The sequence below is a fragment of the Castanea sativa genome, chromosome 2 (genome assembly GCF_040712315.1).
Source record: "Castanea sativa cultivar Marrone di Chiusa Pesio chromosome 2, ASM4071231v1".
NCBI lineage: Eukaryota > Viridiplantae > Streptophyta > Magnoliopsida > Fagales > Fagaceae > Castanea > Castanea sativa.
The window spans coordinates 21,461,574-21,477,084 of record NC_134014.1 but is presented as its reverse complement, the minus strand read 5'-3'; the positions used below and the strand labels follow the sequence as shown (position 1 = coordinate 21,477,084).

The following is a 15,511-nucleotide window of genomic DNA, read 5'->3' as shown; positions in this document are numbered from 1 at the left end:
AAAAACTTTTATACCCTTTTACATTTTTACTCATTCAATATTTATATATCGCATAAGGATGATAATTGCTTGGTACAGTATCCTTTCTCCAAGAATTTTAAAACAGTTCATTCGTTCACAAGGTCAAATGACTCAAACCAGCTTATTTATGTTTTGATCTGTGTTTGCATGATGATACACATGCATGTACACGTTTGAATGCTTTCTTCAATCTATGTTTACATAAGCAGTAAGCTTCCATATACGTGTTCAAACATATATTAATTTACTTGCTACGATTTTCTTCTAGACTTATCCAAAGACCTCAAATAAAAACAAGGAATATTTTAAAGGCCATAGTTATTTAATAAATACCAGCTCATAATGACGAGAGATGTTCCTGCAGGCTTGTGTAAAACTATTTTGCCTTGAAATATGCTTGAAAAAATAGTTTGCAGATCCTATAGCAGCCGCGAATATTAATGGTGTCCAACAGCCCCTAAAGCTTTAAAAAAAAAAAAAAAAGAAAAAAAAAAAGAGAGGAACAATTGAGGGGATGATTAATCAAATTATCATAATCCAAGCTTCCAGCAAAAGTTTAGCAGTTACAATTTATACCTTTTCTTATTCAAGGTGTATGTTTCATGATGATTATTGGCTTTTATCATCATCTTTTATATTTGAGAAATCCACCTAACACCCTAGGTGTTAAGAATAGACCCCTAATTAACAAAATTTTCAGCTTAATTAGTTTTACTTTAAACTAGCTTTAAACTCAAATATACATGATTAACTAAATTCACAATCCATAAATATCAAAAGAACACTATAGGAAATAAAGTAATATAAATAGCAGAAAAGAAATAAAAACCACATGATAATAGCAATATGTTTTCGAAGAGGAAAACTCAACTATACAGAACCTCTCCATAACATAACATCGAAACTTTCACTAGTGGAACAGTTTGTAGTATAGGTTTACAATAAGCCCTCTAAGCTCTTGCTCACATTGACTACGCCAAGTCTTTTCTTTAACTAGTCTCTAGTATGTGTGCATTGAGTGACCAACTGTAAGCCACCAAGCCCTCTTGGATTTATGGTATTGCCCTTCAATGATTTTCCAACTTCAACAACAATCAACAACCAATACGGTGAATGAGGTGATGGACAAAAACCTCCTCTCATTGATATGGAAATGGTGAGAAGGAAAGGAAAGAGAGAAAAGCTATGTGTATCAGTGTATGACTCTCTCAAAGGACATGTTTCTCTCTCTCACTCAAAGGAGTAATATGAATAGTTCTATCTCTGTTTCCTTAGGGCTTTTATGTATAGAAACAAATCGAATCAAAAGGGATTGAGCTAGCCAAGAGGATAAGAATGCATAATTGTTTCTGTCCTCGACAAACTTGCAAGAATCTCACAAGTTGCTATGTAAAAAGCGTCCTTTGTTATCATCCAATTGTATCTCACGAGAGCAAAATGCTCTTCACAACAACAATGACCAAGGCTCAAGTACTTCCACTGAATTACACAGCAATCCTAAAAATACAATGAAATGAGAGAATTACAAAGAAATTTGGCATGGAATTAAGCCAACAAAAACATAAACTTAACAACACTAATGTAAGCAAAATTTGAACTAAGCGCAACCTACTAAAATCTCAAACCAAACTCATTTAATCGCACCAAAATAATCTAGTCGCATTCTAATGCACATGCATTCCCCATTTGTGCAAAGAGGAGGAGGCCAAAATAAAATATCCTCTGAATATTTGAAAGCCAGATAAAGCATATATTGCATTTATATACTATTTTATCTGTAGCGTTTTATTCTTAGATAATGAATATGTCGAATAAAGTAAAGAAAGATGCCATAGGATTTAATTACAATCACAAACCATTCTTAAGTACTTGATCTATGATTAAATAACCAATCTGAAGAAGCAAACAACAAAGTTAAAAAGACTTCCCATCAAAGTAGAAACATGACAATGAACCATTATACATTGGCTTAGCATTAATATGAAGAATTGATGTCTCCTTCAGGAACAGAATCAAGTTCCTGATGAAAACTTTGATATGGATTGTTGAGTACAGCAACATTGCTAGGACGTGAGAATACAACCTACATTGTAGATAGTAACCAAATATCAATGAGTTCTATGACCAAGTATGTGCTATAGAGTATGATTTCAAGAGAGATGTGTGGCAAATTCATGAGTGAATGATATAGCATTTTACTTCAATGGGAGATGTGTGGTTTCTTGAGTAATATATATAATTACCAATAGTAAAGTGTCAATACAATTTTTGCGATGGTTAATAACTCAAACTCTTAAATAAAACTGTGACTAATGTAGATGTGTGGTACTTTTGAGTTTTGTTTTGATTGATAAACTCTTCAATCTAGTTTCTATAATTGAGCTAATAACAAGAAAATTTTCATCTTAAAGAATCATAGGAAATTTCATAAAATTTCCTTAAATTGGAGTTCATTTAGAGTTACATTGTGACAAATACAAATAATTTGTTCCACATTTTGTGTTTCATTTTATACTCTATGACTCATAACCTACCATATATTATTTTTACTTTCCTCATAAAATAATCGAAGTTTAAAATGGCAAAAAAAAAAAAAAAAAAAAAAAAAAAAAAAAAAAAAAAAAAAAAACTTGGCATACCATAAGTGGTGAAATATAAAGTAAAATACCAAAAAAAAAAAAAAAAAAAAAGACAGAAGATTTGTGTTCCATTGTGACCTATTATGATGTTCAAGTTTCTCCATTATCTTAGTTTATTATAGATATACCATCATATAATTATAATTATAATAAAAATCAATTATATATATTTAATAACAAATTAACATTAGAAATCAACCTAATATAAGAAAGTTAAATTTGAATGTTTAAAAGTAAATTGAAAAAAAAATAATTGTAGAACTATTAAAAGTATGACAATATCTAAAAAGGTTTTCTATGAATCTTGATGAGTTTTAAAAAAATATATAGCATTTAATCAAAAAGTAATTTATGTTTTCAAATTAATGTTTATATGTGATTTTATCTACATGAAATTAAGCTCAAATGGAATTGGTTTAATGGGAGAAGAAATTTTTTTGTCCTTTTGAGTGAGGGAGAGAGGCAGGGCTACATAAATGAGGGTTTCTTAGGTAGAGTTGGGGAGGGGGGTGGGGAGGGTTATCTCTCTTGTTGGTGGCAGTAGTTGTGAAGAGTGGAGGGGGGAAATGAAAATGGTGGTGAGAGGAGTGAGGGAGGAAAGGAAGAGGTGGTGGTAGTAGTATATGCAAGTGGGAGTTGGAGATAGTGGTATTGTTGGCAATGTAAAAGAGGAGATAGGAAGGTAGTGGTGGGTGAATGTGATGGGGAAGAGGATAGGTGGCGGGAAGTGATGGTAGAGAGGAATAGGAGGAGGGAGGTATTAGGAAATAAGGTGAAATTGATAAATAAATATATATATATATATAATTAAAAAAACAAAAAATAAATAAAAAATTGAAGCAGTCATAGAGGCATGAATTAATCTATAATGGGAAGGAGGTCACATTGATGGGACGGTGCTTGCCATGTGGAGGAGAGGGAGAGAGAGAGAGATGAGACAGTGGCATGTGCTTAGTCTAGAAAATGGTTTAGGCGTAAAACATGAAGCATTTTTTTTTTTTGTTGAATAACATGAAGCATTTTTTACAATCTTAATATAACTTCTTGTTGATCATGAAATTTTATTCTATTAACCACTTTAATCTGTATCAAATATTAAAAAAATATATGACAAATATTTTCTCAATTAATAATTTGGTAATGTGTAATCAACACGAAAAGAAATTAACAACGGTCTTAATGACAGTTTACATGAATCTTAGCAATATTTTTTATGAGTCAATATGTTCTTTTGTATCATAATAATACTTTAGGCAAGAAACATACCTGATAAACTCCAAGTGTACGTGACTTAAAACCAGCTGCACAATAATCAAAGTAATATTCCCATGTTCGTATAAACTTTTCATCAAATCCGAGAGCAAGGATTTTGCTGAACACAAACATTAAAGACCCGACATCAAAATAAAAAAACCTTGTAGTCAGCTTGATATCATGATTAGTTTGACAATGTAGAATAATCATAAAATTTCCATATAATCGTTTTAATTACACATTCCTATAGCAGTCTTATTCTTTCCCATCTCCTCTTTTCTACTATAAAGTAACAAAAACTTGTGTATGTCCTTAGTCTTCATCAACCTATAATGAAAATAAATTTTGAAATATATGTTACCAAATCTTGGTTATTTTTTGTCTAACATTCGTAGCAAGTTTCAAGGATGTACGATATATCTTCAATCGACCATTTTGCAATTTCAAATTAATTTGCCTTGGCATTTGTTTACTTTGCAGAAACTAAATGAGAATGCTCTTGGATGGGTTTGTTTCTTTACCATCAAATAAAGAGAAATGCTTCTACAATAATTTTACAACACGTTCACAACAAAACATACATTACCACCTATAATTTGTTGTGAAAACATTATAGACATAGTACTGTTTTATAATAAATTCTAACCATTTTTCTAGTGGAGGGCTTGTGCAACACCATGATAACAACAATGGGTGTTGTTGAAAATAGTAAGACCCAAATCTCTTATAATTGTTAGTCCAAATTGATAATATTAGGATATATTTGTTTTACAAATAAAGTAATACTAATTTTACTACTAGTACAAGTGTTAATCTAGTTAGTTTATGGTTTGTATATATTTTTTGATGATTTTGTTAGGTTCATGGTTATAGGTTGGCAAACCGTGAACAAAAGTTGGTTTGGAATGATTTTTTGAATACTATTTGATGTACAAAACTTATATTAGAACAAGCGAACTAAAGTGTCTAGAGCCTCGACACTTGGTTCAAAACTTAGTTCATTGATTTAGAATCACAGGTTTAGAATCCAAGCACATCGAGTAGTCCAATCTCTAGTATTTCGGAACCTAATTATAGTATAAAAGATAATATAGGATGACCAAATAGATTTTTGAAGAGCTGTGTATTGTGTGCCTAGGGTTTTTGTAACCGTGTTTTCTCATACCATGAACTGAAGAGGAATATTTCCAAATTAATGATTAAGGTGAAGTTGATACACACTCTCCATATATAGAGTTGCTACTGTGAAGAATCTTCAAGAGCAATCTTAAAGTTACAAACAAGGTGTTCGTGTGAACAGAGTCCATGGTAGAAGAATCTAAAAATTGGAAGTTACTTGTGATCATGTTAGCAAGTATTATTACTTAGTGTAAAAATTTCATTCTATTTAGTGAATATGTTTCCTTGAGGGTTGGTAGTAAGCTCCCAAAGAATTTTTCCCTTCTAGGGCTTTCTCTTCATATCCATATTGCTTGTGTTTTTTTATTATTCACTGTGATTATATCTGCATTATTGGTGTGTGCTATGATTAACCATGACCTCATCTTGCGATTAAGCATAATTGGTTATATCAATCAAACTTGGCATAAAATTGCATAAGTAACATGTATCAATTAGGGTCTACATTCCCAACAAATTTTATTATAATACAGAGAATGCAAGTCAAGAGTATTTGTGATTCAATGATATTATCTCATTCTTTCATGGAGAACTTATATTGGGGTCTAGACAGTGTCTTTGATGATTAATAATTTACGTACTTTTTCGCAAATATTTGACATGGGTGCAACTTTAAAAATTCTCTTTAGAGTCTGTATAATAACAAAAGAATGTAGATATATTATCCTCTAAAAGTAAACAAGGCTTGTTCAAGTGAACAAGCCTTGTGCAGAAAGTATCTCCGATTCATCCTTTATAGAGTGAGACTCTCACAAGAGGTTGGTAAGCTCTTTTGGGGCCCACATGTTTGTGGGAGGCCCACTCAATGGCGTAGGAGATAATTTTTAATTACTAAAACAAGTGATAATTAGCTTGTGGGGACAGAGTTATGGACCTCACTTCCATGATGATGTATGTAGCTACGTATATGTAGCTGCTCCATAAAATTAATACCACCTCCCAAACAAGCTAGCATTTAGCCATCTTCAACTAGTACATCAAATTAAGCACAATTCATGCATTCAGCATAATGTATCCATTGGGTCGTTTGATTTACAATTACAGACTTTTTTTTTTAATACATGTTTGATTTACAAAATCTAGACAAGAATTCTATTATTTGCTTTTTGGATAATTAACAAGAATTCTTTTAATTTCTAAGATATGGGATCATAACGTTTGGTTAGCTAACTATGCAGCACATTCTAAACTGTGATAATTTATGTGTTTTCGCAAGTCTGACCACAACCTGATGAAGAAATTATTCTAGTGTCAGGAGAAGCGTTTCGTTAAGACGAGAATAAATTATTTTTCTTTTTTTTGTCTTTTTATTTCTTGACAATAAATATAATTATGATTATTTTTCTTAATTACCTCTGGTTGGCCATAAAATTTCTTCTCCAATATCTAAGTGTTTGGTAGTAATGAATCCCTATATTCTCCACGTGTTCCACGCTGCACTTACAAAACTTTGAATTAATTTTCTAGAGAAACAAATAGGTAAACCAAACAATAATTTAATACCTGAGTCTGGATGCATTAGCCATGGCTGATGTTACCCTGCTTAATGAAGGTATGCATGCACCGGGAAATATATATTCCTTTATAAAATCCGAACTTCGCCTATACTGGTTGTAACGTTCGTCTGGCATTGACGAGAACTAAGAAGAGACAATCACAAACGAGCTTTAATGATTAGTGGTATATTTAAATGGGCAATTACCCTCACATACTCACTAGTGTACATTGTTAGTACATATCTCTCGTTTTACATTTTAAAATGTGAATATCAATAATAAAAGTTGTATACATCACACGAGAACTTATGAACGTGTGTAAGGAGTATATAATGAGTGTGAAACAATATTTACCGCATGAAATTAAACCCATACAAAAATTATAAAGACCAAGACGATATAATAAAACTAGGAAAGAGATATGTAAGACACCATTTGTTTAATTACCTGCAGAACAAAAAGCCCGTCTTCTGCTAATAATGATTCACAGCAACCAAAAAACTCATCCATATATTCATGGCCAACATGTTCTATCATCTCACTGAAAAATGCCATTAAAGATCATGTTATATTTGGAATCATTAGGGTCTAATTAAATATTTGTTGGCAAAGGAACACACCAAGATATAATTCTGTCATATTTGCAGGTATCGGGCAATTGGCGGTAATCACAAAGAAGAAACGTGATGCGGTCCTGCAAGCGAACTTAATTTTGAAGTGACTATAGAAAAAGAATAATTTCATAAGATGCGTAATATTCAACCAGAAGTTTTTGTGCCGGAAGAAGAACCAACTGGTGATCATATATTCATATGCAAATTGAAAAGGGTCCTGATTCTTTGCTCTATATGTACTTCTATATATGTGACCCTAATAAAACAAGTGTTGTGATTCTCTTCCTTCTCCTCAAGTTTCCATGAATTTAACTATTTACGATTGTATATAGTCACTTCATAAGTACTTGAAATGTGTAAAGTAAGGACTAAAATTCAAGTCTCCCGAGGAAATTTCACACATATAAACCCTTCGATTAAATTATAATAGAATTTTTATCTTGTAATAAATATATAAATAAACAAAAACTCCAATGAATAAACGATGAATCATTTTAAATTCTGTGATACTATCTTTACCTTTACATCTAAAATAGATCAACTTTAAAGTGATGCAACGATATCAGAAACAATAAATTTTACCTTCCAATATATTCCACTCATATTGATATTAACGGCATATTCTTTTATGGTAAATGTCATTCCTCAAATTAGTACCTGAAGGCCAGCATCTTTCACTTTCTTTTCCGCAAGTTTCAGTTGCTCTTTAGATAAAGTGATGCCAGTATATTTGCATCCAGTTTGATTGACAACTTCAATAGCAAAGCTTCCCCAGCCACTCCCAATTTCAAGAACTTCATGCTTCTCATCAATTCTTGCCTAGGTTAATTGAAAAAAAAAAAAGCAAAAAAGAAAAAAAACGGGATTAGTTTAGAGCAAGAAAAGCTTTAAAATTTGACATAATCAAACAGAGAAGTCTCACCTTTTCAATCAAAGAAGATATTTTTCTTAGCTGCGCAACCTTCAAGTCCTCATCTTCATTCTAAGAAAAATTTCCATAATGGTGAAGGTAAGATAAAGCTAAATCTTTAAAAGGAAGAAGTTGATGCATTGTTTAACAATAAATTATCAAAAGGTTTTGATCCTGACCTTAAATAAGCCGGTAGAGTATGTCATTATTTCGTCCAAGAACAGCGCAAAAAGTTCATTACTCTAGAAACAAAACAAAACGAAATATAAGCTTATCTTAATATCACTTCTGTCACTAATCAGGTTTGAATATACTCGATGAGTCATTGTTTGTGCAGAGTGAAGAGTGCCAAAATAAATAGAGAATGTTGTGGCAAATTGCTTTACAAAAATCAGAATTTTCTCTAGCTTTTCTTATATTTGTGAGTGAGACTTATTTTGCTGGATTGGGATTTGGGTTCTTGAAAGAGCATCTCTACGCCATCTTTTGTATATCCATATTTGTTATTGTAATTTTCTCCCTCTCGTCGCTTGTGGATGTAGGATGAAGGTCGAATCAATTACATTCTTGGTAAGTCCTCAACAAAACTTTTGGCAAAGTTCTCTACAAAACCTTTTACAATTAAGACTCTGGTTTTTAACGCCAAATTTAAAGTAAAGAAATTCGATAGAACGAACAATTTGAACATGTGGCAATGTGAAGTTATGTACGTCTTTGATCAAATAAGAGTTGGATGTCAAGACATATTTAACTCCTGTGGATCATGACATACCATAACTTCGCATTGGCACTTGCCGCAGTTGTTCATTAATCAAAGTTTAAATCATCACCACGACCACCTACACGGACTGATCAGGTACCATTATACAGATTGAAAACATTATCCCACAATTGATCCAATTAAGTCCTAATTGCTTATGGAAGAATCCTAAATTCCTAATAGCTTGTTTGGAAGTTTAGAGAGGGAGGAGAGTAGAGGAGAATAATTATCCTCCATTTTGTTTAGATGTTTTTAAAATTAGTAAGGGAAAAGAGAGTAATTAGTATTTCCTCTTGCTTGGATGTTTTTAAAATTAGGATGGAAATGGGAAAAAATTATTTAAATAGACAAATTTACCCTTATTTGAAAATAGACTTGCAACATTGGTTTATGATTAATTTGTTAAATTAAATAATTATGATTATAACATGCAATATTTTTTTTAATTTTTTTTCTAATATGAATTAAATAATTAACATTGGTCATGATTAAATATTTTTTCTGCTTTTTTATTATACTAAAAAAAACCAAATAATAATTAAAATAAGAAAAAAAATGCTTTTTTTTGTTTGTTTACTGAAAAAATCAACAAAACATTAAATTTTGAGTGTTTCTCTTATTTTTTATTATTATTTTTAATATTTCTTTTATTTTGCTTAGTACAGAATTTTAATTTTTTATTTTCCCATTTCTACTACTACACCTCGATTTCTCAGTCTGCGCTCTCTCTCTCTCTCTCTCTACTCTTCCTCTCCTTCTTCTATTTTCCGGGAAAATCGTTTTTCTTTTTTTCCATAGAAAATTTTAAAACCATGTATTTCCATTTTCTCACTAATCAAACATGTTTTTGGTTCGCTCAATCCTCGCTCTCCAGCTAAGACGCTCAATCCTCCTACTACATTCTTCTTCTTCGTCTTCAGCTTCGTATTCTACTTCTTCCACTGCTGCGATCCAAGCCGAGAGAGCGAAAAGCAAAGGTCCGGGGAATGATTGGACACTAGACCAGATCAAATCCGTCTACGACTCTCCGTTTCTCGATCTCCTTTTCCACGGAGTGAGTTTCGATTCTCTCTTCGAATTTCTGTTTCTCTTGCTTTACATTTGATATGCGTTGTTTCTGGTTCGTTCTGTGAAGTATGTGTATCAAATCTCTGTTTGGTCGCTCGGAAAATGAACTTTCTAGTGTAATTACTAATTTTTTGCCTTCTTTAGAACCTTTTGAAAATAACAGAAAATGAAATAACATGAATTTATTTTATATAATGGGTTTGTAATTTTGTTAATTTAAAAATGGTAAATTGGAGAATTCATTTGGTCAATAATTTATCTACTCTACTCTACCTCTAAATCTCTCTAATTTGGGGGAATTAAAAGTGAGGGGTTTGAGGTAGTTGAAATCCCTCCAAACCCCTCCCCCTCTTTCCTTAAAAAACTTCCAAACAAAGTAATTGAACTACTCTCCCTCCCTTTACTCTACTCCTTCTCCTTTTTTAAACTTCCAAACAGGCCATAAAGTTTAAAATGAGAGTTATTAGTCCTTAAAGTTTAAAAAATAGACATTATCAAGCTTTCATTCATTTATATATATATATATATATATATATATATATATATATATATATATTATTTTTTTTACAATTTGGTTAACAAAATAATTATGTGACTCTTGTATGGTGATGAGGTAGCATTTTTAACATTGAAAAAAACCCATGTCAGTATTGCTTGCTCATGACCCAACAAAGGCCCTAACCCAAACTTGTTAAAAGTGAGTCCTTGCCAATTCACCCGATTGTGCCCCAACCCATCCCTCCCAGCTCCTCCCTCCCAAGGAGAGCGTCGATCTTTTCTCTCCCGGGCTTCTTCTCTCGCCTGAATTAGTTTTCTCTTTTAAGCCATAGAAAATGATAAGAACAAAGACGTTGTACAGTTTTAAATGTTTTGTATTTTTAAATCTATAATTCAGTTGGTGCACTGAAGCTTAAGAATTGTCTTGATTTGTCATTAGTTCAGCTCAGACATTCATTTTGGTGGCAAAATATGTGGTTGCCTTTTGTTTTTCTCATTTAATTTTTTTGCTATTACGTTTTCTTTATTGGATAGTGGGGCACTAGTCCTAATTAGATTAATGTACAATCAATTAATTTTTTTAGGTCCCTCTCAACCATGTTTGGAATTTGGGATTTTATATATCACTTGGATAAGTAGAAGTCCTGACTCCTGCGTTAATGTAGACTAAAAACTATGAGACATAGATGGTTCTAGCTATGGTGAAGAGCAGTAACGGAATAGGTTAGGGTTCAGTTAGTTGAATTGAGGAAGATCCGTTTCTAACAAGTTTGGGTTTGGATCTTTGTTTGGTCCGGGTAATACTAATTATATGGATTTTTTATTTGTTGGGAAATTGCCTAAAATTCCAATTTTGACTTGGAAAGTCAATTAGGTTTCCTGGTTGAAGAAAAAATTAATTTGAGTTTCCTTGTTATAGAAGGAAATACTATTCTTTAGTGTGAAAGGAAGTCTATTCTTTGCTAAAGAGGTAATGTGTTCCTAGTCCAATAGGAAATAGACTCCTTATTAAAGAAGTAATATATTTCTAGTCCAAGAGAGAATATCAAAAGAGTCTTATAAATAGATAATGCTGTAAAGAATTTGATGGTTTTGGCTTTGGTCCAATGGTCTTCCCAATGGGGAGAGGGAAATTAGAGTGTGAAACCAAGAGAGAGAAAAGAGATTGTCGCTTGGGAGGAACGCAAGAGGAAGGAGAGAGTAAAGTATTACCACATTTGAGAAGATAGGCAAGGAGGAGAGAGCAAAAAGTTGCCGTCTTCAAGAATATAGCCAAGGAGGAGAGCAAAGTATTGCTGCCTTTAATAGAGATAATTAGTGTGTGTGTGTGAGAGAGAGAGAGAGAGAGAGAGAGAGAGAGAGAGAGTAAAGAAAAACAAGAGAGATTTTTTTTTAGCTATGAGCCATACATAAGAATTATTGTAATTGATTTAATAATAGTTAAATTATTTGGAGTTTGTCTTATGGTTTTTTCCCTTCAAGAGAAAGGGTTTTCCCTGTAAATTGTATGTTTTTGTGTGTGATTGTTATTTTGGATTGCTAATATTTTTGATAATATTATTTGGGACCCAATAAGTGATATTAGAGCTAAAATTAGAGTAGAAGTGATGGCCGGAGAAGAGGGTAAGGCTTCAGGAATTGAGAAGTTTGATGAAACAGACTTTAGATATTAGAGAATGCAGATTGAAGATGATCTCTATGGGAAGAAACTGCATTTGCCTCTATTAAGGAAGAAACCTAATACTATGAAGGATGAAGAATGAAACATTCTTGATAGACAGGTATTGGGAGTTATTTAATTGACTTTATTAAGACAAGTTGTGTACAATGATGTGAAAGAAAAGACCAACAATGGTATTAGAGCTTGGTTGATTTAGTGGATGACTCTTTGTGTGGATTAAGATGAAAGAGAAGGGATTGCTTTGATTAAGGTGTAGCTATTCCAAAAGGAAAAGAGGACTACTTGATTAAGGTAGGAGCTATCCCAAGAGGAAAGAAGATAGTTGAGAATAATTGATGGAATTTGAGTCAAGGTGGAGATTGTTGGGAAATTGCCTTAAATTCCAATTGTGACTTGGAAAGTCAATTAGATTTCCTAGTTGAAGAATGAAAAATTAATTTGGGTTTTCTTGTTATAGAAAGAAAGACTATTCCTTGGTGTGAAAGGAAGTTTATTTCTTGTTAAAAAGGTAATGTGTTCCTAGTACAAGAGGAAATAAACTCCTTATTAAAGAAGTAATGTATTCCTAGTCCAAGAGGGAATATCAAAAGAGTCTTATAAATAGACGATGCTATAAAGAATTTAATGGTTTTGGCTTTGGTCCAATGTTCCTTCTTTTGGGGGAGAGGGAAATTAGAGCATGAAACCAAGAGAGAGAGAAAATATTTTCGCTTGGGAGGAACACAATAGGAAGGAGAGAGTAAAGTATTGCCACCTTCGAGAAAATAGGCAAGGAGAAGAGAGCAAAGGGTTGCAGCATTCAAGAAGATAGTCAAGGAGGAGAGAGCAAAGTGTTGCTGGTTTTGAAAGAGATAATTAGTGTGTGTGTGAGCAAAGAAAAACAAGAAATACTTTTTTTAGCTGTAAGGTATACGCAAGAATTATTGTAATTGATTTGATAATAGTGAAATTATTCGGAGTTTGTCCTATAGTTTTTTCCCTTCAAGAGATAAGGTTTTCCACGTAAATTGTGTGCTCTTGTGTGTGATTGTTATTTTAGATTGCTAATATTTTTTACAATATTATTTAGGACCCACCATTATTTTGTTGAAAAAATTGTCATGTCATTTAAAAAAACTACACATCATTCATTCATTAGTCACATAAGTAATGAAACTAACTATGGTTAATGTTTATTTGAAACTTTAAAGACCAAAAGTGCTTATTAAGTTAATTTTATAGTCTAATGATGTATTTTGCCTTATTTTTTAAACCACAATCCTGATTCCTAGCTCTGTCTAACATTGCGCTGACGTATTTTTTTGGAATCTTTCCTCATTCCCAATTGCTTTCTCTAAGAATTTTAAAAATAGTTCATACTTTCATGGGTCAAATCGTCTATGTAACATTGTGAACCTGCTTTACATGACAATACACACACGTGTAAAATTCGCATGTTTTCAATTTGTTTCAATAAAAAAAAATTGGTGTTTACGTAAACTTTGCTGTAGATTCCTTCTAGACTTATCCAAAGACCTCAAATAAAAAGAAAGAATTAAAAGGCCATAGTCATATACCAGCTCATAATGACGAGCGATGTTCCTGTGAGCTTGTGTGAGACTATTATGCATTAAAAAATGCTTGAAAAAGCGCGTCAAAGATCCTAGAGTAGCTGTGAATATCAATGGTGTCCACCAGCCCCTATAACCATAATAATGATAACAAAATGAACAACTTAGGAAATAATTAATCATAATATTTTTATCCAAGTTTCCAACAACTTAGGAAATAATTAATCATAATATTTTTATCCAAGTTTCCAGCAAAATCTGGCAGTAGCAAATTAGCAATTTATACCTTGTCTTATTCAATTTCGAGATAGAGTAATATGAATCTCTGCTGGTAATAAGAATCTGCAAAATCTTAGGAAGTAAATACCAGAAAAATACTTTGTACGTATAGGGACAAACTAGTTCTGTTTGGAATTAATTCAGACTAAAATCAATCTTACCAGAAAAAGGTTTAGAAGACCTTCGTTGTTATCGTTGAAAGAAATATCCCCATCAATATATGCATCTGCAAGGCCTAAATCAGCATTTGTCATAACCTGTTTAAAACAAGATGGTGAGAAAAATTTTGCTGTATAATATAATCAGATTTTGAATTTTAAATACCAATATAATGCGCTGCCTGTAATTTAATTTTGAAAAATTTTCCTGCCAATTTCAACAACAATATGTTGCATGCATGAGACCCGTATAAAAATAATTCCAACATAGATAGATTAAGGGTACATACCTTCCAATAAAACTGCGGATTATTAACTTTAAGAACTATTTTCAGACGACACTTTCTCTTGTCTCCTTCAAAGGTCAATGTTGTACCCCCTTCCTCCAATAAACTGCAACACCACAAGGCATGGTATATCAATCTTCTTGATACAGGAATTTTGATGGATCTTCCTGACTGGACAGGATGGACCTCTTGGTCGAACTAATCACATGTAAAAGAAGAAGATCTCAGGCCATCCAAGGACCGGGTTGATCTTCTTCTGTAATTGCCTTTGTTGCAATAGAAGAGGCTATTCAGAAAGAAGAGGAAGAAGAAAAAAAAAAAAAGTGCCGTTTTCCTTTGGTAGCAGTTGGTGGTGAGTGTCAAATATTAATAACCATCTGGATCGAATCCTTCACACAAAAATTTCATAAAATCCTATTGAGAAACGTTCAGGAAAAGGAATTCCAATACATATTCTAATGGTCCTATTAATTGAAGCTGGGATCCAACAAAAATGGCTATGGTATCCTTTGTACAAACGATAATATCCATTTTAATTCATTCTAGGGAGAACTCAAACTAAAGCCCCATGGTCAATTACAAAATACCCTCACTAATATTATGAACACAACTTTTTCACCATTTTAAAAGTGGTTGATTGTAATTTGTAAGTGGTGGACACAATAACACTCAAAAACCCATCGTTTTTCTCCACTACTCACAATTAACCACTTTAACAATTATAATTTTTTTTATTAATACAACACTGCGTTCGTAGACTGTAGTATTATAGGAATCCTTACGTAATCAACTCACATAACCTTAACAAAAATGAAAAGGCTAAAGAATCCAGAGAAATTAACCTTTAACACCGGCTCGGGGGGTGAACAAAAAACAGACCCAGAATAATATTTAAAACCTCCAAATTAAACAGCTCTTGCATGATGATAAATCTTCAGTGTCCTCTCGTCAAATACCGGTATGATCATAGACTACATACTATAACTGAATTTCAGAGAGTGCATATATAGAATGTGTATTATATATATATATATATATATATATATATATAGACACACACACACATTTTATATATATATATATATATATACACACACACATACTGGCAGGATATCTA

General features: G+C 32.3%; 1 protein-coding gene across 1 annotated transcript in view; it reads right to left on the bottom strand.

Moving 5' to 3' along the window:
* Positions 1-1,835: 1,835 nt before the first annotated feature.
* The window catches only part of LOC142623758 (uncharacterized), a 56,716-nt gene continuing 43,040 nt past the window's right edge, over positions 1,836-15,511 (bottom strand). The window contains exons 3-15 of the mRNA XM_075797212.1: positions 14,398-14,500; positions 14,111-14,206; positions 13,957-14,012; positions 13,677-13,800; positions 8,293-8,355; positions 8,126-8,185; positions 7,861-8,022; positions 7,210-7,283; positions 7,037-7,130; positions 6,597-6,733; positions 6,447-6,527; positions 3,927-4,032; positions 1,836-2,104 (exon numbers count right to left, since the gene is read on the bottom strand). Coding sequence (XP_075653327.1) covers positions 1,997-2,104; positions 3,927-4,032; positions 6,447-6,527; positions 6,597-6,733; positions 7,037-7,130; positions 7,210-7,283; positions 7,861-8,022; positions 8,126-8,185; positions 8,293-8,355; positions 13,677-13,800; positions 13,957-14,012; positions 14,111-14,206; positions 14,398-14,500 — 1,264 coding nt within the window. The 3' untranslated portion in view covers positions 1,836-1,996. The remainder of the gene's footprint in view (positions 2,105-3,926; positions 4,033-6,446; positions 6,528-6,596; positions 6,734-7,036; positions 7,131-7,209; positions 7,284-7,860; positions 8,023-8,125; positions 8,186-8,292; positions 8,356-13,676; positions 13,801-13,956; positions 14,013-14,110; positions 14,207-14,397; positions 14,501-15,511) is intronic.